The sequence below is a fragment of the Dunckerocampus dactyliophorus genome, chromosome 14 (assembly GCF_027744805.1).
Source record: "Dunckerocampus dactyliophorus isolate RoL2022-P2 chromosome 14, RoL_Ddac_1.1, whole genome shotgun sequence".
Taxonomy (NCBI): Eukaryota; Metazoa; Chordata; class Actinopteri; order Syngnathiformes; family Syngnathidae; genus Dunckerocampus; species Dunckerocampus dactyliophorus.
The window spans coordinates 2,142,330-2,165,338 of NC_072832.1; the positions used below are offsets into that span (position 1 = coordinate 2,142,330).

The 23,009-nt window shown below is 42.1% G+C and overlaps 2 protein-coding genes across 4 annotated transcripts; both read left to right on the forward strand.

The window, feature by feature from the left end:
* Window positions 1-405: 405 nt before the first annotated feature.
* On the forward strand, window positions 406-12,128 carry LOC129194436 (monocarboxylate transporter 9-like). 2 transcript variants are annotated; one of them, XM_054799701.1, is made up of 7 exons: window positions 406-536; window positions 910-976; window positions 2,158-2,404; window positions 4,632-4,775; window positions 6,635-6,730; window positions 9,018-9,896; window positions 10,684-12,128. In XM_054799701.1, exons 3-7 carry the CDS (start codon window positions 2,212-2,214, stop codon window positions 10,866-10,868), a joined length of 1,497 nt encoding a protein of 498 aa, XP_054655676.1. In that variant the 5' UTR covers window positions 406-536; window positions 910-976; window positions 2,158-2,211; the 3' UTR covers window positions 10,869-12,128. The 2 variants fall into 2 exon arrangements, with proteins under 2 accessions (XP_054655676.1, XP_054655677.1); XM_054799702.1 differs by lacking the exons at window positions 406-536; window positions 4,632-4,775 and having other exon boundaries at window positions 660-976.
* A 193-nt stretch (window positions 12,129-12,321) lies between these two features.
* Window positions 12,322-22,987, forward strand: LOC129193984 (protein FAM13A-like). 2 transcript variants are annotated; one of them, XM_054798841.1, is made up of 6 exons: window positions 12,322-12,877; window positions 13,091-13,286; window positions 13,357-13,563; window positions 14,923-15,103; window positions 16,994-17,136; window positions 22,945-22,987. In XM_054798841.1, the coding sequence occupies exons 1-5, from the start codon at window positions 12,851-12,853 to the stop codon at window positions 17,133-17,135; spliced, it is 753 nt and encodes a 250-aa protein (XP_054654816.1). In that variant the 5' UTR covers window positions 12,322-12,850; the 3' UTR covers window position 17,136; window positions 22,945-22,987. The 2 variants fall into 2 exon arrangements, with proteins under 2 accessions (XP_054654816.1, XP_054654815.1); XM_054798840.1 differs by lacking the exon at window positions 22,945-22,987 and having other exon boundaries at window positions 16,994-18,049.
* The last annotated feature ends 22 nt before the right edge of the window (window positions 22,988-23,009 follow it).

The following is a 23,009-nucleotide window of genomic DNA, read 5'->3' on the forward strand; positions in this document are numbered from 1 at the left end:
ACCGCGTCTATCGCTCAAAGTCAATGGGGTTCTTGCCTTGACAGTTAAAATAATAAAAACAATAGAAATGAAATATACAGTCTGCTATATTGTTCAAGATCAATAGAATCTTGGATTGACATTGCTTAGTCAGTGTGGAGGAAGGTGTACCTGAACAATTGTGCTTATTTAAAAATGTGTTTCTTTCAAAAATCAACAGGATGCTTGCTTGTTGCCATGGAAAGCTGAACTTCTTTTTACACTTTTATCAACTTGAGCACGCCTATTGCGTAAGGTACCGTCCTTCCAGACCGGCTTGGACTGGAACGCTGGCGTTATGAAGAGAGTTTCCCTGGGAGAGGTACCCCACCCTCACCCATGACTCCCCCACTCCCTCCCACATTGATCAGCACATAAACTGCTAGGACTTCCAGCTTTCACGTGTCTAGTAGTTGCGGTCATGTAGGGTAGCTTTAATACTTTCTTTCATTTTATTATTCATTTGTAACATTTTTTAAATATTTCTATTTTTGTTTTTAAAAATTGGACAATATCAGGTAAATTTTATGATTAATTTGTGATTTTTTTAATTGTATGGAATAATTTACAAGCCCAGGTGTGGTGCTGGTGATAATGAAAGCAGCCCAAGCATAAGCAGCATCTGTGCACGCCTCTGCCTGTTTTGCTGTGTGAGTGAGCTCCAGGCGCGCTTACGAGGAAGCCGCGCTCCTCCTGGCCAGCGAGAACAGCTTTGAACCGGTTTGGTTGCCGGCCACAAAGCGGCAGGAAGCAGAAGAGGCGCAGTGCGCTGTGTTGTTGATGCTCTTGCATAGCAGCAGCAGCAGCAGCGTCGCCATAAAGACGCCACTAAAAAGCTTCGAGTTGATTCCACTGAGTGAGTTAGTAAGCTGTTTGCTTGTTTCCATCCAGGGGAGGTGCATCCTATCCATGGAAAGTTCCCGCAGAGAGCGCATCTCTGCAGGCACCGGCTGCTGAGGTGAGAGCTGCATGCATTTTAAACAGCGTAAAAGATGATTATATTCTCATGTCATTCTGTGTTTACTGGTGGGATCAATAACAAGCAGCCCTCAAATGGTTAACACATTTAAGTCAGCACAGGCACCATCTCAAGTTTATAAACAAAGGAGCCCATCAAGGGTTAATGGCGCTGCGGCAGTCATGCACTCTTTTTGTTTACATCAATACAAATCAATCAGAATCAGATGGTTTCAAGTTGTTGGAAACGTTTGATGAGAGTGGAAAGTTAATATTTAAATATCATTTTTTTTACATGATGGAGCCAATTTTGAATAAAATATGTGGAAATCTAATTATAAAAAAATGTATTTGTGTGACTGGGACCATTTTGGGACATAAGGATGAAAAGTGTATGTTTTATGGCAAAATAGCCAATTGCTCCAAAAATCATAATGCATCAAGCCAATGTTGGAATCAGTTGTTGACAGAAACCAGGGGTCTTTGATATTTTTATGTCCTTTGTAAATTTGTAAAAAGGCTAAAAAAAACACTTTATATGTATATTTAAAGCTTTGTTTTATTATGAGTAGCAACATTTCAGCTTTTTCCTTTACATTTTTCCCAATTTAGTTTTTTTGGTTGAATTTTATTTCTACAATGTGCCACGGGCCAATAAAAAAACATGCTAATGGCCCTCTGGCCACACTTTGGTCACCCTTGACCCAATCGTTGAGGAAAAATGTTGCATATTTATGTTTACCCATTTAAACGAAGGCATTTACAGTACATTACTTTTTTACATGACAGGGACCTAATGTTAAAAAGTGTAAGTTTTTTTGGGATAATTTGTCAGTTACTCCAAAAAAAAAGCAATAATGTAAGAAAGATATGATAGAAAGAAATTTGCATATTTTTTTAGAGAGACCATTTTGGGATCTAAGGGTAAAAAGAGTAAATTAATGTACTGTGCATGTACTGTATTTCGGGGCTTCAAGTGTTAAGGATCACACAGTTGATGTCGGTTAAAGATGGTGGTAGATGGCTAGAGAGGGAGGGGGGATCAGAAAGGAGGCCATTTTTTTCAAACTTACCCCTCCTCCAAGGTATGGTTGCAACAGAGAGGGAAACAAAAAGACTCCACAGGTGTCAGCCTCAGTGGAAGTGTGTATGAAGTCGTGTCGTGTCTCCCGCCCCAACTAGGAAACCCGCCCCCCTCCACCTGTGTGAGACACCGGCAGTGAGAACGTCGCCAACATGGCCTCCAAGGCGCTGGACGGAGGCTGGGGGTGGGCCATCGTGGTGGCTTCCTTCCTAGCCCAGCTGCTGGCCTACGGGTCCCCGCAGTCGGTGGGCGTCCTCTACCCCGAGTGGCTGCACGCCTTCCAGGAGGGCAAGGGCATGACGGCCTGGGTGGGCTCGCTGGTGGCCGGAGTGGGACTCATTGCGAGTAAGTGATGCAATACTTCCTCAGGACGTAACATCAGCGACACCTGTGCACTAGAATCAGTGCAAGGTGTGTTGAGATGGTTGTGAGAGCTGTTTTGAATGTTTTGGTCACCTTATTTCGCTGGCTAAATATTAAAAAAAAAACATGTCAGTGCTCTCCTACACAAGTATAAATTGATAAACAAATGGCCTTTTTCTCTTCTGTGTTGTATGATAGCCTTTGTTATTTGTCTGTAGATTGTGCAGGTGTACCTAATGTTATGTTTTGCCACTGTTATCTGCGGACGTAATCCAAGGGGGGTGAGATGTCACCTAAACTTAATGCACTAAAGCGTGGGTCACCTTTACACCTGACCTTTTTCCTGTCATCGCTGATAAAACTCAAACAACACTTGATCAAAGTCTTAATGTGCTGCAATCTAACCACGAAGCCACAGGTGGATGAGGCTGCAGTGTACGATTGATAAGCACGTCGTGGCTGCAGCTCCGATTGATTTTTACATGAAAAGCAAGTGCAAGTCACCCAGAGATATGGTCTGATGTTACATTGTTCATATTTCATTATTATCTCATTCAATCCCAGCCATTTCTCAAAAGACAACCCCTTCAGTACCGTTGATATTGACTGATCTTTCAAGGCACACAGAATATTGTGGCTCCGTAAACATGGAACCTACCAAAAGAAAGATTAGACTCTCGCCGTTCGTCAGAAAAAACAAGTTTGTTTCTACCTTTTCCCATTCTTTAGTAATCCAAGTCGAAGAAGTAGAACATACAGTATGTAGGTTTCAGGAAAATATCAGTTCCCAACTGGAAAAGGGGGAAAGCCAGCTTTTTTTGAAACGATACATTTCAAGCATAACTTTCACTTTGACACAAATGTTTTTTGCTTTTGTGACAGCTCAAATATCTAAACAACGATACCACAACATAAACAACACAAAAAGGGGTTGTTTTGCATCAAAAATAACAATTTATTTACAAATACAACACCATGAACTATTTACAATTTTCACATTTGGAACTGAACTTTGTGTGTGCATGCGTGCGCGTATGTGTACGCATGCGTTAAAATGTCCCTACAACGTGTAACCTTCTGCATGCTACACTTCTTCACACTCTCTCGCTTCCTCCGTACTGTCACGTGTGATTTGTTAAACATGATCCCTGCCGAGCTCTTTTCAAGTGCACGTCTGCCAACTTCTCGCAAAAAAAAACCCGTAAAATACGTATAAAAAGACGTATGAATACGTTGTTGGGTTAGGGTAATTGGGTTTATGAAAGCGTATAAGTACGTCTTTGGTATTGAATGAGTTAATATAAATGTCAGCCATTACATGAGTAACAATTAATGCACATAACACATTTGTATATCAAATTAAATAAATAGTATTTTAATTTTTTAAAAATATTGGCTTAAAACATGTTATTGTTTATTTTCATAAATTATTTTTTTATAATGCGTCCTTTGAAAAAAAATACTTTTAAAATTAAATTATAGTTTTTAATAACACATACCGTGAAAATGTAATTTAGTTGTTTTTTTAACAATTATGAATAATAAGAGTTTGTGATTAATTAAATTTTTTAATTGTTATGGATATATTGTTTTCAAATTTGAAGAATAATATTATTGTTTATTAGGTGATATATTGTTTCCAGTTGTATGTATTACTATTTGTCACTACTATTACACATTTTAGTAATTTAAAAAATATCCTACATGGACCTAAATGGTATCCCCTTTTATATTTGTACACATTTATATTTATTTGTGACTGTATGAAAGACATTGTGGTTGTTTACCACTACGATGTTCTGTTTTTAATAAGATGATCATTTATTTTGAATCACATTCAAATTTATTGTGAATATGTGCAGAATAAGACATGGCCATCGTTAAATATTCAGAAAGTTACACTAAATAAACAAACTTTCGATGACAAAATCAGCTCCAGCTAATAATCGGCTTCCAAACAAATAGTAGTAGTGATTGATAGATAGATAGATAGGTAGATAGATAGATAGATAGATAGATAGATAGATAGATAGCTCCGTAGAGCAAAGCAAACAGCACACATCAGACGGAGAATTGGTCCACACATCAAGGCCAACACGGCTGACATTTAAGCGTCAGCGAGAGCAGAGACTCTGCTGTCTGCTGTCAACGTGAATGTGTCGTCTTTATGTCAGCATTCAACGATTACAATCATGCCCCCCCCCACCAGGTCCCGTCTGCAGCGCCTGCGTGGACAACTTTGGCGCTCGCCCCGTCACCATCTTCAGCGGCGTGATGGTGGCGGGCGGCCTGATGCTCAGTGCCTTCGCTCCCAGCGTCCACTTCCTCATCTTCTCCTACGGGATTGTCGTCGGTAAGAACAACAGCATGTTTGATGTCGATGTGTCTGCGGTCATATGAGTTGCCTAAGCTGCTTATCCTTTGAAAGTTGGATAATCATTAGAAGCATTAGCATTAAGGGCGTCATGTCCAATTGTTATGTAACAGCAAGGGGCTGATTACAGTTCACGAATATTAGCATCGTAACAAAAGACGTCATTAATAGGAGTTATACCGTAGTCTCACCCTTGTGTGACCTTTATTTGGCTGCTCCCAATGCTGCGGTTAAACTCCGTCACCCCTTGCACAGGAAAGAAGCACTGGCCTGACAGTGGACGCCATGCATATTTCAAGACAAGTCGTTTATTTTTAGAGATCTCTCCTCACGTGCAGCTTGTTTACAGCTTACCCTTCGAAATGCGTATACTTTACTTACAGTGCAAAGCCGCACCCTGTGACTAGGCCTGTCACGATAATCGAAAACAAGGCGATAATTATGCCGCCCTCGGTGAATTGACATATGCATGTATTCGTGCGTGTTTTGTCTGCTGGTCTCGCTGTGCCACACAGGCTGGATGACAAGAGGGTTCACCCTGCATCTGTCTGTGCACATTGGTTCTATAGTGGAATGAACGGAGAGAGTGAACCGTCCTCTCGTTCAGCCTCTTCGTGGAGGCGGGGATTCTACAGAGTGGATACGAAGCTAGCAGCAAATTAGCCTCGTGAGAAAGCGTACGCTAACATTAATGGAGGCACAGAAGCGATTTGCAGCACAATTATTGACTAGCAAAATTTGTTTTCCTGACCTGTGACAAAAGTATGCAAAAAGATGTACTGTAGCGTTATTTACGTCTACAGCCTGTCCAGCCGGCCACAACATTGAGTACAGAATGGAAGGTAATCCATTCTTTGCAAAGTGTGAAAAATGTTAGGAAGGCTCCTGTATTTGGTTTAATTACATTGTGCATGTGTACCTAATGAGTTTATTTTTTTAATGTATTATATTGTTTTCTGGTCCTATTTTGTTTGGACTGTTTTTTCCTCTTATTTAAAAAATGATTCTACTATTTTAATGACAAATTTTCAATGTATTATAATGTTAAAAACATTTTTAAAAATTTGAAGAATTAAAAAATAATTACAAAAAAATGTAATTTCGTTTTTTAAAGTACACATTTTTTTAAAATGCTGTGAGAAAAAAGTTTTAAAATCCTCACAGTAATTTTGTGAATTAATTAAAAAAAAAAAAGATATATATATATATATATATAAACAATCTGTCACCATTTTCAGACCTTTATTAACTGTACAAGCATGGGAATTGGCCTTGGGAAAATTGCTTCAAAATCTGAACAAATTTTTAAAATCATAATTTAAAAATGCTTCCCCATAGTCATTTATTTTTTAAATTAAAAAAAACAAAACGGAAATCTAAGTCATTTTCTCACTATTATAAATTCCAAGTGCTTGAAGTGTATTTGAAATGTAAAGTGTTAAAATAAACAATAAAACAATAAAAAAATAAAATGTAAAAAGGGTAGCATCACTTAAAATCGTCTCAACTTCAATGACAAAGCGTGATGGGAAGTGGATTCGCTTCGCAGGCGCACCCCACTGCTCTCACGTTTTAACATTCAAGTGTAAAAAGAAATGAATCGCTGTAAAATATCCCAACAATGACAAATACTCCACCCTTATTACCAAGTTCCTGCCTTGAAGTGTGCTAAAGTACGTCACGTAACTCTTATCTTCTCATAAAAATGACCGAAGGGAAAGCAAAACAACCTGCGACTCAACAAAACAGATCATGCTCTTCATGTTTTTGTCTGCTCTTGGTCTTTTCACATAAACTAATAAGAAATTCTTCTTTTGCGTCTGTCTCCTGTGTTCTAGGTCTGGGTTGCGGTCTGGTCTACGCAGCCACGTTGACAATCACCTGTCAGTATTTCGACAAGAGACGCGGCCTTGCCCTGGGCATCGTCACCACAGGTACTGCTACAGCCTCCTCCTACTGCTGCTCTCAGATCTGTGGGTGTAGGGCGGTTCTCCATGCTTTCATGTTTGCTGCGGGAGAACCTTGAGGTAAACATCTGCAGTGCAGCACAGGCAGGCTGCTCTACAGCTTAGGGAAGCGCTATAAAACAGGTGGGCTTTGGCTGAAGATCCCAACTACAGTGGTGATGTTTTTGAAGGGTGTGCAGGAATGCAAATTCGTTGCTGGATCTTGTCGCAGAAATCACTTTGACTCGGCTTCACTTCACCTACGATGACCGATGACCTTTCCATCTGCCATGTTTATTATTCTTATGATTACCTCCAAATATGGTCCCTTTACACCGCCGTACAACCAAAACGTGGATGGCTGCCAAAAGGTGCCGCACCCCAGCCGTTAAAATAGAGCACGACGTCACCCGGGCTCTGTTTACTTCCTGGATAAAGTCCGTGTCCATGCCCAGGGACTGCAGGAAGTTATGAAAGCCAATCACTCAGGGATGGGCACAATAAATCCATTTATTTATTTTATGTGAGATTATCTTCAGGTCAATTTCCATGGAACAGCTAGAAATGTGGTATCTTCCTGGAACATAAACTTCATACAGTAATGGCTCATTCATCGCGGTTAATTGGATCCAGACCGGACCGCAATAACTGAATTTCCACCAAGTAGGATTCCCTTTTTATAAATGAAATATTTTCGCAGTTATGGCATAGAAAACCTGTTTACAACCTTCTAAATGTGTTTCTTAACATTTGTGTTATCCAATATAGTAGACATAATGAGCAAAAATAACATATAACACATATAAGACATAAATATGACTGTAAATTCCGGACTATTGAGGGCACCTGAAAAGAAACCGCACCCAAAGTATATAAAGAGGAAAAAATATATTGTACATACTGTATATAGGCCGTACTTATCTATAAGCTGCAGGTGTCCATGTTGTAACATGGGATATTTACACAGAAAGACACACTATAAACCTTGCAATCCTACCTACACTCGGTGTTTCCAGCATTGCTCATGAGCTCCGGTGGGACGCTTTTTTCATCGGCGTTCGACAGCTGCCATGGTCCAAGCAGAAACTGTGGTAATTCTACACTTGATCAAACTTACTTAAGCTTTGTCAGATCAAAACATGATTGCTGCAGAAAACTTCAAAACGTGACATTAGCTTCTGTTGCAGAAATGCGCTACTTTCTGTTTTGGCACTCAAAGCATCATGGCAACGGTAGTTCTTTTTGCCATAAATTAGCAGCATCATTGTTTAAACCGCAGGGTTCAAAGCATGGGCTAATAGTCCGGAACATTTGTTAATCAGAAAATAAGTCATTTAAGGCATAACTATACAACTCCCTGCTCGTGTGTGTCGCAATATGTCTTTCAGACAGTGTGGACAGGAAGTGATGCTGGGGGTTCAGAGTTGAGTTTCAGCTGGAGTAGAGCCACAACAGTAGCTCGTGTTGTTGTCATGATTTTTATGTTATTATTATTGTGCCTGTTGTGAAATAATTTCAAGCTGCAATAAAGGCGATCAAGTCTGGTGCTTGTCTCAGCGATCAAAGACTGACACCTAGTGACTAATGTACAGTAGAACACTACATTCACAATTTTAATGCGGCTTCTTAATTCCTTGTATTTGTATTTTAGTTCATTCAGCCATTCTTATACTTGAAAATGCTTAATTTAGGCAAAAAATACATAACATTATTTTCAATATGCATGTTTTTTACTAATAACAGTATTCAACCACGAAACAGCATGATTTATTAATTCATATATGTTTGAAAAACCACGATAGAGTGAACTTGCGAAATTTGACCACAAAGTGGGGACTGATGTGGGGACATACACAGTATTGCCTTAACATCAATATATAGGACATCCTCAAAAGACTTTGGAAGATGTGCTAGCATACATATACTTGTAATACTGATATCCTCAAAGTTGTATAATCATTTGACAAATGGCCAATGACTTGTGACCGTTGAGTTACTAAGTTCCCCTGTAAAGACTTTTTTTTTTTTTCCAGACAATCTTGCTAAAATTGTACAGACACAGTGTATTCAGTCCCGATGCATTACAACTTAGTAATTGTTACATTAGCAGTTATGTGCATTTGCATGTGAAGAGGTTTCGCTTTGAGCCTACCTTTCTGTCTCACAAGCCGGCCTTTTGCTTTGTCTTTTCTTCTTGGAGTGCAGATTTTGTCACCGACATTTCCCGAAATCCCCGGTGATCACACACTAACGCCAATGCATCTGTCTCCTTCAGGCACCAGTGTGGGCGCCTTCATCTACGCCACGGCTCAGAATGAGCTCATTGTGCTGTACGGCCTGGACGGCTGCCTTCTAATCATCGGAGCTTTGGCGCTCAACCTCATGGCCTGTGCCGGCTTCATGAGGCCCCTCAACATGCCGGGCTACTACCTCAAACAGAAGGCGGCCCTGGAGCGCAACACGAAGGAGCAGCTCTTCGAAAAGCCCCAGTTGGATGACCTGAAAATCAGAGCTGGTTCTACTACGTCCACTCAGGAGAAAAGTCTGATGGTGAAGGAGCTTCTCATCACCATTGATGGCAAAGACTCCAGCATTCAGGTGGAGAAGAAGAGAAGTAGCCTCCTGGCTCGGTTGGGCATCATGAAAGTGATCAAGAAGAAGAAGCAAGCCTACTCCAAGTACATGCAGTCCATGTATGAGATCCTGCAGAACCAAGCCATGGTGGCCTTCTGCATTGCCGTCTTCCTGTTCAGCCTTGGAGCGTTCCCTCCTGTGCTCTTCATTGAGGATGTGGCTCAGAGCCAGGGACTCATCGAAGAAGTCAGCGTCATTCCTCTGGTGTCCATCGGGGCCATCGCAGCTTGCGTGGGCAAACTGGTGCTGGGTATGATGGTGGACATCAGGTGGATCAATAGCATCTACCTGTATGCCTTCACCATGTTTGCAGGTGGCACCGTGCTGCTGCTCATCCCCATCACCAAGAGCTACATGGGACTGCAGATCCTCTCCGCCATCCTGGGCTTCTTCTCGGGAAACTGGTCCATCACCTCCTACATTACCACAAAGATTGTTGGCTTAGACAGACTCACACAAGCCCATGGAATCGTCATGTTCTTTGGTGGCTTTGGGATCATGCTCGGACCTCCTGTTGTTGGTAAGAAACAGAGCTGCTTTTGTCATTTAACTACCTTTGAATGGATCCCGTTTAGCACAACAGAACTAAGAACTGTTGGCAGAAGTACCTACCTAAGAAGCACCTCAAAGTGACTGAACTACCTAGGAACTAAACACTTTTCCCAGTGACAGTAGATGTTCCTTAGAATTAATCCCTCTTCTCACACCATGAGAGAACTACCAAAGAACTGAGTCAGAACGACCAAAAAACTATGTCTATTTTGCAAAAAGTGGTTGACCTACCTAAATTTCAGCCTTCTCCAACCGAAGCGACAGAACTATCTTTGAACTGTGGCAGAACGACCTAATAAGAGTTTTGCGGAAAGTGACAGAACCTGCTTCAAGCACAGTGACTGAACTACCCTGGAACTGAACCCATTTTTCCCCAATTGACAGAGCTTCCTTAGAATTGATCCCATTCGGCACACCGTGACAGAAATACCGTACAACTTAAGTAGAACTGCGAAATAACTGGGTCCATTTTGTGGAAATTGTCCTAACTACCTAAGCTCTTAACCTGCTTCAAGAAAAGTGACTTGAACTACCTTAGAACTGGTCCCGCTATAGACACCATGACAGAACTTCTGCTTTTTGTGCAAAGTGACAGAACCAGGGTTTGCTTTGCACAAACTACTGAAGAACTAGGTCGGCTTTACGCAAACTGACACAACTGCCTTTGAATTGATCCCACTTCACACACCATGGCAGAACCACCAGAAACCTGTGCCTGCTTTGCTGACTCACTTTGTCTTTTCGTCGCTTTTTAGGGTGGTTCTTTGACTGGACCCAGTCTTATGACATGGCATTCTACTTCAGTGGGAGCTGCGTGCTGCTCGGAGCACTGGTCCTCTCCGTGCTCACACTTCCCTGCTGGAAGACGAAGCCGTCCGACAACGACAGACCGGACGTCCAGTACACCAGCAACTGTGACAAAGTGGCCTCAGTGGCGTGAATAGCACATTTAGATAAACACTCCCAACACTCTGCTTAGCAACTGTTGTACCCGAACGGAGCACCTCTGACTACACCGTGGCTCGCCCTGATAACTGCTGCCAGGTTTCAATGCACCAAAAACACTTCCCAGGGGAAATCCGGGCCTTTTCCTTTAAAACCTAGCCTGCATTTCTCAGGTCCATGCCAATTACACGCTCTGCACATCTGAAGCTGAAGGCACAACACTGCTGCCTGCGTCGCTCTTATTTTATAGCCTCATTTTAGGAGGTGGTTTAAACAATATTACAATCTTGTCAAATGACCGCTCGCACGTTGAAACTTGAAACCACTGAAAATGCACAAAAAGACCCTTGAGAATTCTTACTCTTGAGAGAGCTTGTTTCAGAAGCTTAACCTAAGCAACAAGTTTGTGTTTTGTGCTTTGATTTGTCGTCTACATTGACATGACACCATGTGTATTACCAAAGCATCAATGACAGTTCTTGCCTGTCAACATCTAATGGCTGTTAGAACAATACACACACGCCTTGCATTGTTAATATTTTACTTTTTAAGTGCATTAATCGGTTTTTACTTATGTAAAATGACTAGCCGCAACATTAGGTACACCTCCACTGACTATACGGAATCTCTATTGTTGTGGTTGTGAAGCTGCACTGCATCACTGAGTTTCTCATAGTTGGGTTACATGCAGTGTGAAGGTGTACCTAATGCCATGGCTGGTAATTGTCCATCCTTTTGTTGGATCAACAATATGTAAAAACCATGGGCATTCGCTTTGTGGCATTATTATTTTGACCAGGCTGGTCCTTTTTCCATTTTTTGGGCACACTGTATGTATGTATCTGCACACACACACACACACACACACACACACACACGCGTGCAGAGCTTGTGCACATAAAGCGTTGTTTGATATACATTTTGTATTAGCGCTAGTTTGTAAAGTCTGACGTACTTGTACTTTTTTATGCACCTGGCTGTAGATCTGTTAAGAATTGCTCATGTTTGAAGTTGTGTACGTGCAATCATAACTAGAATGTAGTTCAAGAGACCACTGCAGTTAGTTCCTGTAATGGAAAGCGTTTTGTTTTTGTTTTTTCTTGCCTTTAATGTCTGAACGTAAATACATTGACCTTTCAGACAGTTATGTCTGGCTGTTTTCTTACACTTATTATGTCTATGTCCTTATTTCTATTCTATTTTGTATTCGATGTGCCAAATAAAATGTTTGGAAGCTTTGTGATAATGCTTGCCTCTCTGCTACATCAAACGTGTATTTAAATATCCCTGTTTTTAACCACAGCATTGTTCTTAAGCTTTTATTTGCTGTGTGACAAACACCTAGTGGGCGTTGTTTGTGACGTCGACGAACAGGGACGTATTTGATGGTCACACCGCTGACGTTTAATAAAAACGTCATTGTCGTAAGCACGCCATTGCACTACCAAGTACTACCATAACACCGATATATACTGCGTGTATTGCAATACTGAGGATGTCGCGCGAAATTGAAATGCTGTTAATTATTCATTTTAACCCGGAAGTCAGAATCTCTCGCATTAGTACAGTACGTGAAGTAGTCCCGTGAAACAAAGTCAAACACAACTCTCTCTCTCCAATCCAATTGCGTTGTTCGGACGACTTTTCGTATGTAATAATTAACTACGTTAATTTACTATTTGTTATTTGGATTGCCAGGTGTATTTAAGCAAACAAGCCCGCTAGAGTCACCAAACGACCATTTAGTTTGGACCGCGTCACCTCAGGATGTCACTACGCCACTGCTGCGGCTAAACATTACCTTATTGTTTAGCTCCCAATTAATTATATCGTCTTTAGCTGTAATTAACCTTTATAGTACGTACCAAAGTGGTTGTCTTTCATGAGACAAACGTCTCTGAGAGCGAATGGAAGTAATGAAAACAAGATAACACCACTTCAGTAGGGTGCCTGCTGTGTCTTGCCATCAGCCTGAAAATGGGAGGAAAACTGTCGTTATTCTCTGTAAGTCATTCCCAACCACTTATGTTTGGGCCCTTATTTTTGCTATGAGGGTCTGAATATGTGATGATTAGGTGCACTGATTTAACTGATTATGGTTACTGATACGTCAACAATAGAAGGGTGGGTAAAACTGGTAGTGCAGTAGTTACTGGTTAGCAGTAGTCATCACAAAATAACAAGAAAACCACTCTTGTTGTGTCTCTCTCCTTACAGCAAAAAACGTCTTCCGTCGTGATACCATTGTCTAGTGTCAGCCCACAGCCAGTTGCTCCAGTGCGGGTGTCAAATCCTCCAGTGGACCCCAGGTGTGTGTTTGGCGTTTCCCTGGAGACACTGAGAAAAAACGGGAAGATGGTCCACGGAATACCGCTTGTCTTACGAGATATGGTGCAGTTCTTGGAGAAACACGGTAACTGACAAACACCTTCTAAGGTGACGGGGAACCATGGAGATGAGAATGCACGTGTTCTCGTTATCAGGAATGGAGTATCAGGGGCTTTTTCAAAGGTGTGGCTCTGTGGTGAAGATCCATCAGCTGAGGCAGCGGTTTGATTGTGGTGAGAAGGTGAACCTGGAGCTGGAACAAGTGCCCAATGTGGCTTCGCTCTTAAAACTGTTCTTTCAAGAACTGCCTGAACCCGTAGTGCCGGAGTACCAACGCAGACGTCTGGTCCAGACCTTCAGAGGTAAATCTACAAGTGAGATCAGGTACTGAAATGGCTAACTGCTTTGACACCGCTTCCCACACCGTGCCAGAACTACCTAAGAACTGGGCATGCTTTGCGCAATTGAGGGATCTCCCATAGAACTACCTTCGAAGTGGGCCCACTACCAACAAACTTCAGCTTGCGTTGCATAAAGTGACATATCTACCTAAAACTGTGGTAAAACTACCAAAGGTTTAGGTCTGTGTTGTGCAAAGTGACAAAACTAAGAACTGGCACAACTACCGAAGAACTAAACACGCGTTACAATTTCCTTAATATTCGTCCCGCTTTAGACACCATGACAGAACTACCTAACAACTTGGCACATATCAAGGGAAGTACTGGAGACCTTTTGGCAGAACTGCTAAAGATCTGGGTCTATTTTGTGAAAACTGATGGAACTACCTTTAGACTTGATCCCACTTCGCATACCATAACAGAACCACCAAACAACTGGGCTTGTTTTGCATACAGTGAAGAGAACTATAAGAACTGTGGCAGAACTACGGAAGAAGCTGTTCCGCTTCGTGTAACATGACATAACTATCTACGAGTTGGGGCAGAACTACCGAAGAACTAGACCCACTTTGTGTAAAGTGCCAAATTTTCCTTGCAATTGATCCCGCTTCGCACACCATGACAGAACCACTTAACAACTGAGCTTGCTTTGCACAAATTGCGAAAATACCGGAGAACTTTGGCAGAACTACAGAAGCAAACTGATGGAGCTACCTTAGAATTGATCCCACTCCGCACACCATGGCAGAACTACCTAAAAAGTGGGCTTGCTTTGCACAAATTGAGGGAAGTACTGGAGACCTCAAGGCGAACTGCTAAAGATTTAGGTCTGTTTTGCTCAAACTGATGGAACTACCTTAGAATTGATCCCACTTCGCACACCATGACAGAGCTACCTAAACTCTAGGCTTGCTTTGCATACAGTGATGGGACCTCGGAAGAACTATTGGCAGAACCACACAAATTTTAGGACTACTTTGCACAAAAAGACAGAACTACCTTAGAATTGATCCCGCTTCGCACACCATGACAAAGCTAGCTAAGAATTTGGCTTGCGTTGCACAAAGTGAGAAAACTAAGAACTGTGGCAGAACTACAGCAGAGGTAGGTCTGCTTTGGGCAACATGACAAATACGAAGAACTAGAACCACTTCAATTACCTTGATCTCGCTTCGCACACCATGACAGAACTATCTAAGAACTGAGGCAAAACTGCCAAAAAGGTTTTTTTTGCGCATAGTAGACATTCAGGGAGAGATTCTGCCTTGTTGTTATTTTAATGATCAATTTCCTGTCCTTTTCTTTATGCTTACGTCTTAGCCAGTACAGACGAGGCCGAGTTGAACCTGTCCCTGAAAAAAAACCTTTGCCGCATCCCAGACGACAACCTCACCGTCTTATCCTACTTCACCAACTTCCTGTCCAGAGTCGCCGCTTACAGCCAGTTAAACCTCATGACGGTGGATAACCTCGCCACCATCTTTGGACCTTGCATCTTTCAGTAAGTCACCCTGGGACGTCCTACACTTTACATACTCTACATGGAGGTGTCTCACTTTAGCCGTCCTCGTTCCTCTTATGTCGTCCCTGATTTCTCAGAAAGACGTCGCTACATTCATGTATGCTAACATGTCTTCCAAAACATTTGGACCACAACCCTGATATCCCCATTTATTAAACTGTACGACTGGAGAATTCAAGAAAAGTCCTTATTTTGTTCAACATGCCTGCACATGAGTTGTGTGAGTTTATTAGCTGTTAAGAGCGTCTCACAACTTTTTCCACTGAGGGTCACATAGTGAAAAATGAAAGGATGCACCTTTGCCACTTTGATATTTTGTAAAGCAACACATGTCGATATGCTTAGAAGTTATATATATTTCAAGAAAAAAATGCATCTCAGCTTTGTGCTATAGGCGAAAAAGCCTATTTTTAGTTAAAAAAAAAAAGTTTTTGCTCTCTTTTTCCACATTTTTCCTCTTTTTTAATTTTTTTTCCAAATATTTCAATTAAAAAAAAAATTTTATTCTGATAATATTATGACTTTTATTGTGACTATTATGACTTTTATTATTACCATAATATAACTTTTTCTCCAACCTAATTGTCAAAATTATTTTAACTGATAATAAAATTACATTATTTTTTGTCATAATATCCTTGTAAAATTGTGACTTGTTTTTCTTATGAGATTAAGACTTTTAATATTTTGACTTTATCGACTGAACTATGTGTGTGAATGTATGTGCACACATGTACGCGTGCGTGCATTTGTGTGCATGTGCATGCGTTAAAATTTCCCTACAATGCGTAACCTTCTACATGCTACACTCCTCTACGCTCTCTCACTTCCTCCTTCCTGTCATGTGTGATGTTTTTTCAGTCCACATGATCTCTGCCGAGCTGCTGTCAAATGCACTTCTGCCACCTTGTGGCCGTTTTTATGACTTAAAATTGCTCTGAAGTGAAATCCATCAGTGTAGAGTAGCGTCATCACTTCTTTTTGCCTCTCACGCAAAAAAATGTAAATGACGTATAAATACGTTGTTAGGATTGAGCGTTCGGGTTCATAAAAACGTATTAATACGTCTTTGGTCGTGAATGAGTTAAAACAACAAATGTCCCCCGGGCCGCACTTTGGCCACCCCTGTTCCAAGCTAAGAAAATATGGTACCACACAATAATCTTGATCAAGTGCGTGAGAAGAATTGTACTTTGTTACAACACATGCTAACCTATGAGTGTGATTGTTTTCCCATCTGTTCTTGATGAAACAAGAGCACAGACTGCAGCATGTGCACTTGCCAAGCTGCATATGTCACAGCTTGGTTGGCACCTTGACCTCAGCAACACACACATTTGTAATCATCCGAGCCTCAAAACAACCTCCATGTGTCTGTTTTGCCAGCCACCCTGTCATGTGACGGCGCCTTTGAGAAGGCACTTGTTTGCATTTGACATGCGAAGATGTGCTATTTTTACTTGAACATGTCTTGATGACTTCAAGCAGAGCGTGTTGCCTCTAGCTATTTCAATTCAGATAATGGTGGTGTTGGCCATCAACTTAAAATAGCAGCTGCTTAGCCTGCTGGCTTGTTGCCATGGCAACCTCACATCACCTCCTAAAGTGCCGTACAGTATTGGCTGACTTTACTAAAGGGCGAGCTTTGCATTCTTTGCATTCTTATCTGGCTGCTTGCAGTGCATTTGCATCCACTACAGTGTAGTCAATTCCATTTCACAGCAACAGGGGGAGCCCAAGATCCCAATTGGTCCATTGAAATCTACATTTTACATGCAAGTTGCTGCTATACACGATTCCTTCCACTAGATGGGAGTGTTTCACAATGTTTTCCGATGCTGAATGGTCTCCCATGTCTTCCTAACGCAGCGTTCGAGCAGGACCCAAGATGCTGGAGGAGCAGAGAGTGTGCAACACCATGTTGGTCCATCTCTTCAGGAAGCATAAGATCCTCCCCCGGCCCCCCATCATCTCCAGCCCACCTTCTCCATTGTTCTCAGCCCCCTTCTGAGGTGACCCTTTCTATATTTTGAAATACTTTGGCGTGGATGACTGAAAGAACTTCCATGAAGGCGGGTGGCAACGCTCCTGAACAGAGTGCGCCACAAGACCAGAACATTGCTTGCATTTGCTAGTTAAGACCCCACACAGCACCGACCCTCTTAAAGCATGAATATGGAGCTCAGCAGCAATGAATGCAACTGAAGCTTGTGTGGCCCACTTCTAGCCTGGCGACATCCCGCCGTGTGTCGTGATTATATGTCTCTGCGTGCATGCGTGTGTGGCCACATTGTAATTGAAGGCAGCGGGTGAGCTGCTGCGCCTCCAGGGAGGCGCTAGCAATGTTGACCATCAAGTGCTCATCATGCGTGCACGCTCCTTCCTAATGGCTACGCCTCGCCGGAGGCTGCCCTCATGTCAGCTGAGATGGGAGCGCATGTTGCTTTTTAAAGCGTGCCGTTACGTACACACATATCGGACACTTCATTAGGTATACCTGCACAATCTAATCCAGGGGTAGTGACAAGTGAAAATACAACTTTGCCACTTTGATATTTGGTAAAGGATATGCTAAGAAGTAATATTTAAAAAAATAACCGCATCTCAGCTTTGTGATGTACTGTTGGTGAAAAAGCCTATTATTAGTGCCCACTTCACACTTTTTTATCCCATTTTTGCATTTATTTTTCATTTTCCAAATATTTCAGCTTTCTTTGTAAATAGTCTTTGGAAATTTGCTTTTTGGAATATTATGACTTTATTCCCATAATAGTTTAACTTTTCTCCAACTCCAACCAAAAATGACCAAACTAAATTGTTTTGCTTGTTTGTTTGTCATAATATTCCAACTTTCAAAAATTAAAAAAATAACATTTTTCTTTAATATACTAAAATGACTTTTTCCTCATATTATTAGCTTATTACAAGATGAGATATTACATGATTATTGTTGTGAAATTACAACTTTTTTCTCTTCGACTTTGTTTTTGTAAAATTACTGCTGTTTTTTCCATGTCTGCTGTGTGTAGTTTTTTTTTATTTCCCCACTATTTTAACTTTCTTTTTATACATTGTCCTCTCGTAATTATGACTTTATTTCCGTAATATTTTGACCTGACCTTTTCCACAACCAAATTATCCAAAAATTACAACTTTATTTTTGTTTATAACAGTTTTTCTTTAATATTTAAACTATGCGACTAAAATGACATTATTTTGTCCTCATGATATTACAAGTTTATTGTCTATGAAAAATAATTTTCCAAAAATGACAACATTATTTTATTTGTTTCTCAAAAATAACTTTTTTCTTTCATATTTAAATTTCACCCTACTGAAATATTACTATTAAATGTACTAATATTACGATGTCATTCTTGTGGAATTAGGACTTTTTGTTGTTTTTTTGTCTTCATATTTTGACTTTATTTTTGTAAAATTACTGCTGTTTTTTCCATTTCTGTTGTGTCGTTTTTTTTTTTAATTTACCAACTATTAACTTTGTAAATTTTCTTCTCCTAATTATGACTTTATTCCCGTAATATTTTGACCTGACCTTTTCCACAACCAAATTTTTCCAAAAATTCCAACTTTTTTGTTTTGTTTGTTTGTTATAATATTTAGACTTTCAAAAAATAACACCAGTTCTCTTTTAATATTTAAACTATGCGACTAAAATGATTTCTTTGATGATTTTTCTTTCATATTTAAATTTTACTCTACCGAAATATTACTATTAAATGTACTAATATTATGATGTCATTCTTGTGAAATTAGCACTTTTTGTTGCTTTTTTCTCTTAATATTTTGACTTTGTTCTTGTAAAATTACTGCTGATTTTTCTATTTTTGCTGGGTGTTTTTTTTTTGCTTTTTTTGACTTTAGTTTTCTTGTTCAATTATTTTTTTAGAATGCGCAACGGACCAATAAACAATACAGCCGCGGGGTGCAAATAGCCACCGGGCCGCACTTTGGACACCGCTGCTTTAAAGCGTTGCTAAAATTGAATGATGGCCTAAAAGCTGCATACTGTTTTAATGCTGTATATTTGAAGGCAGTACATTTTAGAAAGAAATGGCTCCCATAATGCTCACCATTGTCTGTTTTGGATGGTGAAGAGAGCTGGGTTTAAAGGTGAATTGTCAGCCCGCTCGCTGCTTTCTCAGACTTTCTGTACCGTTGTGAATGCCAGTACTTGAGTTGGCGGGTGTTTGCTCCATTTGCTTGTCAAAATAGGTCAGAATTCACCAAGACGAAGTTTACCAAGGATGCTTCTTTGCCAAACTCACAAGAGCCCTGACTGACATTGCTGCTTTCATTTGTGTTAATGTGATGTGATGTCTTTGGACGCTACAGTTGTTGTCCCCCTCCTTTGCTCGACTCTTTTGCATGCGCTGTGACAAGTGGGTTATTAGAGCAGCGTGATGCCCACAGACGTGCTTTTGATATGATTCCAGTCCAAATAACACGGAGCTGCCGCGGGGGGCTCACGTGGCCCCTTCGACCGGCTACTTCGGGCTGACCTAGTATGGCGGGCGTCCACAGCAGAGCTGCGGGACAGGTCGTCTCAGTTCAGGCTTTGCTGATGTCACGGCAGACGCACTTTGAAGCAGATTTTGAAGCAGAGCGGCGCAGCATCGATGACCTGCAGCAGCTCACCCCTCCTTTTTCAGGAAGCGTTCATTATTACAACAGATCCTCTCAAGGGACAATACTATCGAAGTGCATATACAAGCATGGTGGTGGTAGCGTCACGGTCTGGGGCTGCATGAGTGCTGCCGGCACTTGGGAGCTGCGGTTCATTGAGGGAAAAGACAAATGTGACATTGTGAAACAGAGCATGAGGGAGGGGCGACGAGTCCAAAGAGCGTAGAGTCTGTTGGTGGACGTACAGTATGAGAACACATTCTTGTGATGAAAGCAAATAAGAAAACAGTTTTATTTTTTAAAGAAAGAAGTCATCTTAAAAGGGGGAAAACATCTTGAAATTACAACAAAAAAATAATGAAACGACAGGAAATATGTATTTTCTTTGACAAAAGTTGCAACTGTAATAGGAAAATAAATAATGAATTACAACAAAAAAAATCATAAAATAGCAAAAATAAGGAATATGACGGAAAAAATCTTGAAATTACAGAAACTGCTCAAATAACAGAATACAAATAGTGTTTGTAAAAAACACTGCAGCTGCAATATTTGAAGAAACATAGTAAGATAGTCATTAAATAAAACCAAAAAAGGATTCTCAAGTAATTGGAACAACAAAAAAAGACAAATTGACTGGGGTTAGGGCTGGTGCTAGGGCTAGGGTTAGGGCTGGTGCTAGGGTTAGGGTTAGGGATGGTGCTGGGGTTAGGGTTAGGGCTGGTGTTAGGGTTAGGGCTGGTGCTAGGGTTAGGGTTAGGGATGGTGCTGGGGTTAGGGCTGGTGCTAGGGTTAGGGTTAGGGCTGGTGCCAGGGTTAGGGTTAGGGCTGGTGCTAGGGCCAGGGTTAGGGCTGGTGCTAGGGTTAGGGTTAGGGCTGGTGCTAGGGTTAGGGCTGGTGCTAGGGTTAGGGATGGTGCTGGGGTTAGGGTTAGGGCTGGTGTTAAGGTTAGGGCTGGTGCTAGGGTTAGGGATGGTGCTGGGGTTAGAGCTGGTGCTAGGGTTAGGGTTAGGGCTGGTGCTAGGGTTAGGGATGGTGCTAGGGTTAGGGCTGGTGCTAGGGCTAGGGTTAGGGCTGGTGCTAGGGTTAGGGTTAGGGCTGGTGCTAGGGTTAGGGCTGGTGCTAGGGTTAGGGTTAGGGATGGTGCTGGGGTTAGGGTTAGGGCTGGTGTTAGGGTTAGGGCTGGTGCTAGGGTTAGGGTTAGGGATGGTGCTGGGGTTAGGGCTGGTGCTAGGGTTAGGGTTAGGGCTGGTGCTAGGGCTAGGGTTAGGGCTGGTGCTAGGGTTAGGGTTAGGGATGGTGCTGGGGTTAGGGTTAGGGCTGGTGTTAGGGTTAGGGCTGGTGCTAGGGTTAGGGTTAGGGATGGTGCTGGGGTTAGGGCTGGTGCTAGGGTTAGGGTTAGGGCTGGTGCCAGGGTTAGGGTTAGGGCTGGTGCTAGGGCCAGGGTTAGGGCTGGTGCTAGGGTTAGGGTTAGGGCTGGTGCTAGGGTTAGGGCTGGTGCTAGGGTTAGGGATGGTGCTGGGGTTAGGGTTAGGGCTGGTGTTAAGGTTAGGGCTGGTGCTAGGGTTAGGGATGGTGCTGGGGTTAGAGCTGGTGCTAGGGTTAGGGTTAGGGCTGGTGCTAGGGTTAGGGATGGTGCTAGGGTTAGGGCTGGTGCTAGGGCTAGGGTTAGGGCTGGTGCTAGGGTTAGGGTTAGGGCTGGTGCTAGGGTTAGGGCTGGTGCTAGGGTTAGGGTTAGGGATGGTGCTGGGGTTAGGGTTAGGGCTGGTGTTAGGGTTAGGGCTGGTGCTAGGGTTAGGGTTAGGGATGGTGCTGGGGTTAGGGCTGGTGCTAGGGTTAGGGTTAGGGCTGGTGCTAGGGCTAGGGTTAGGGCTGGTGCTAGGGTTAGGGTTAGGGATGGTGCTGGGGTTAGGGTTAGGGCTGGTGTTAGGGTTAGGGCTGGTGCTAGGGTTAGGGTTAGGGATGGTGCTAGGGTTAGGGTTAGGGCTGGTGCTAGGGTTAGGGCTGGTGCTAGGGTTAGGGTTAGGGATGGTGCTGGGGTTAGGGTTAGGGCTGGTGTTAGGGTTAGGGCTGGTGCTAGGGTTAGGGTTAGGGATGGTGCTGGGGTTAGGGCTGGTGCTAGGGTTAGGGTTAGGGCTGGTGCTAGGGCTAGGGTTAGGGCTGGTGCTAGGGTTAGGGTTAGGGATGGTGCTAGGGTTAGGTTTTGGGCTGGTGCTAGGGTTAGGGTTAGGGCTGGTGCTAGGGTTAGGGCTGGTGTTAGGGTTAGGGCTGGTATTAGGGTTAGGGTTAGGGCTGCTGCTAGGGTTAGGGTAGGGGCAGGGCTCGAGCCCGAAGCCCCCTAGTTAGTAACCCTCATATAATTTCCCCTAAATATGTACTTCATTTATTTTTTTTTAATGTCAAAACTACAGTAACTGCTAAAATTCCAAGAGTACAAATTGTGTTTGGAAATTTTTTTTTAAATGCTGCCATGTTAGAAGAAAAAATGTCACTAAAATTCTAATACAAATTTCTTTAAAAAAAAAAATCACAATAAATACATTTTTTCCCTAAATACTATTTGTATTAGAGAAGTCATATTTACAAGAAAGAAGGTGCAGAAAAATGTCACAGTACTGCAAGGACAAAAAAATGTTTGAAATACAATATTTGAAATATTTTTTATTACGTCATAACAGTACAAGATGTATTTATTTTTTAAAGTTGTCAGGATTGTCCCTTGAGAGTAAAACAAGGTGCAGTATGAGAGGTAGACCCCCTTTAGATGGTTTAATGCGTGAACAAAACGCAGCTCTGGTATTTGATCCCACTGGATGGTGCAGGTGTAGAACAATGTGCATGTTTAGTACGGAGCAGGACTCGACAGCGGTTTCGTTGTGTACGTGCAGGCTTATCGACTGCACCACAGCCCCACATGATCAGTGTGCGTCTGCTTGTCTTGCTAGCCGTGACGACGCACACTGATAATTACAGGCTTGCAACTGTGACGCACAGTCGAGCCATCCAACCCTTGCTGCCTTTTTTCGACACATAAATGACCTTACGGGGTTTATATGACAGCAGGGCACCTTCAGTGATTGTGTCTTTGCATATCTTTTCCCCACCTGTGTGTGTGTGTGTGTGTGTGTGTGTGTGTGTGTGAGAGAGCTGGCCTGCTTGTGCTTCTTCTATAGATGCCGCCTCCTCCCCCTCCTCCTTCTCCTAACATCCCTCCACTGGTGACGCACACGGCTGTGTT

Excerpts from the sequence above, each read along its gene's own strand:
- LOC129194436 (XM_054799701.1), top strand. The coding sequence starts at position 2,212 with ATGGCCTCCAAGGCGCTGGACGGAGGCTGGGGGTGGGCCATCGTGGTG. Across the intron at positions 2,405-4,631 it reads CGGAGTGGGACTCATTGCGA|GTCCCGTCTGCAGCGCCTGC; the intron begins GTAAGTGATGCA and ends CCCCCCCACCAG. Across the intron at positions 9,897-10,683 it reads GCTCGGACCTCCTGTTGTTG|GGTGGTTCTTTGACTGGACC; the intron begins GTAAGAAACAGA and ends GTCGCTTTTTAG.
- LOC129193984 (XM_054798841.1), top strand. The coding sequence starts at position 12,851 with ATGGGAGGAAAACTGTCGTTATTCTCT. Across the intron at positions 12,878-13,090 it reads GAAAACTGTCGTTATTCTCT|CAAAAAACGTCTTCCGTCGT; the intron begins GTAAGTCATTCC and ends CTCTCCTTACAG. Across the intron at positions 13,564-14,922 it reads TCTGGTCCAGACCTTCAGAG|CCAGTACAGACGAGGCCGAG; the intron begins GTAAATCTACAA and ends CTTACGTCTTAG.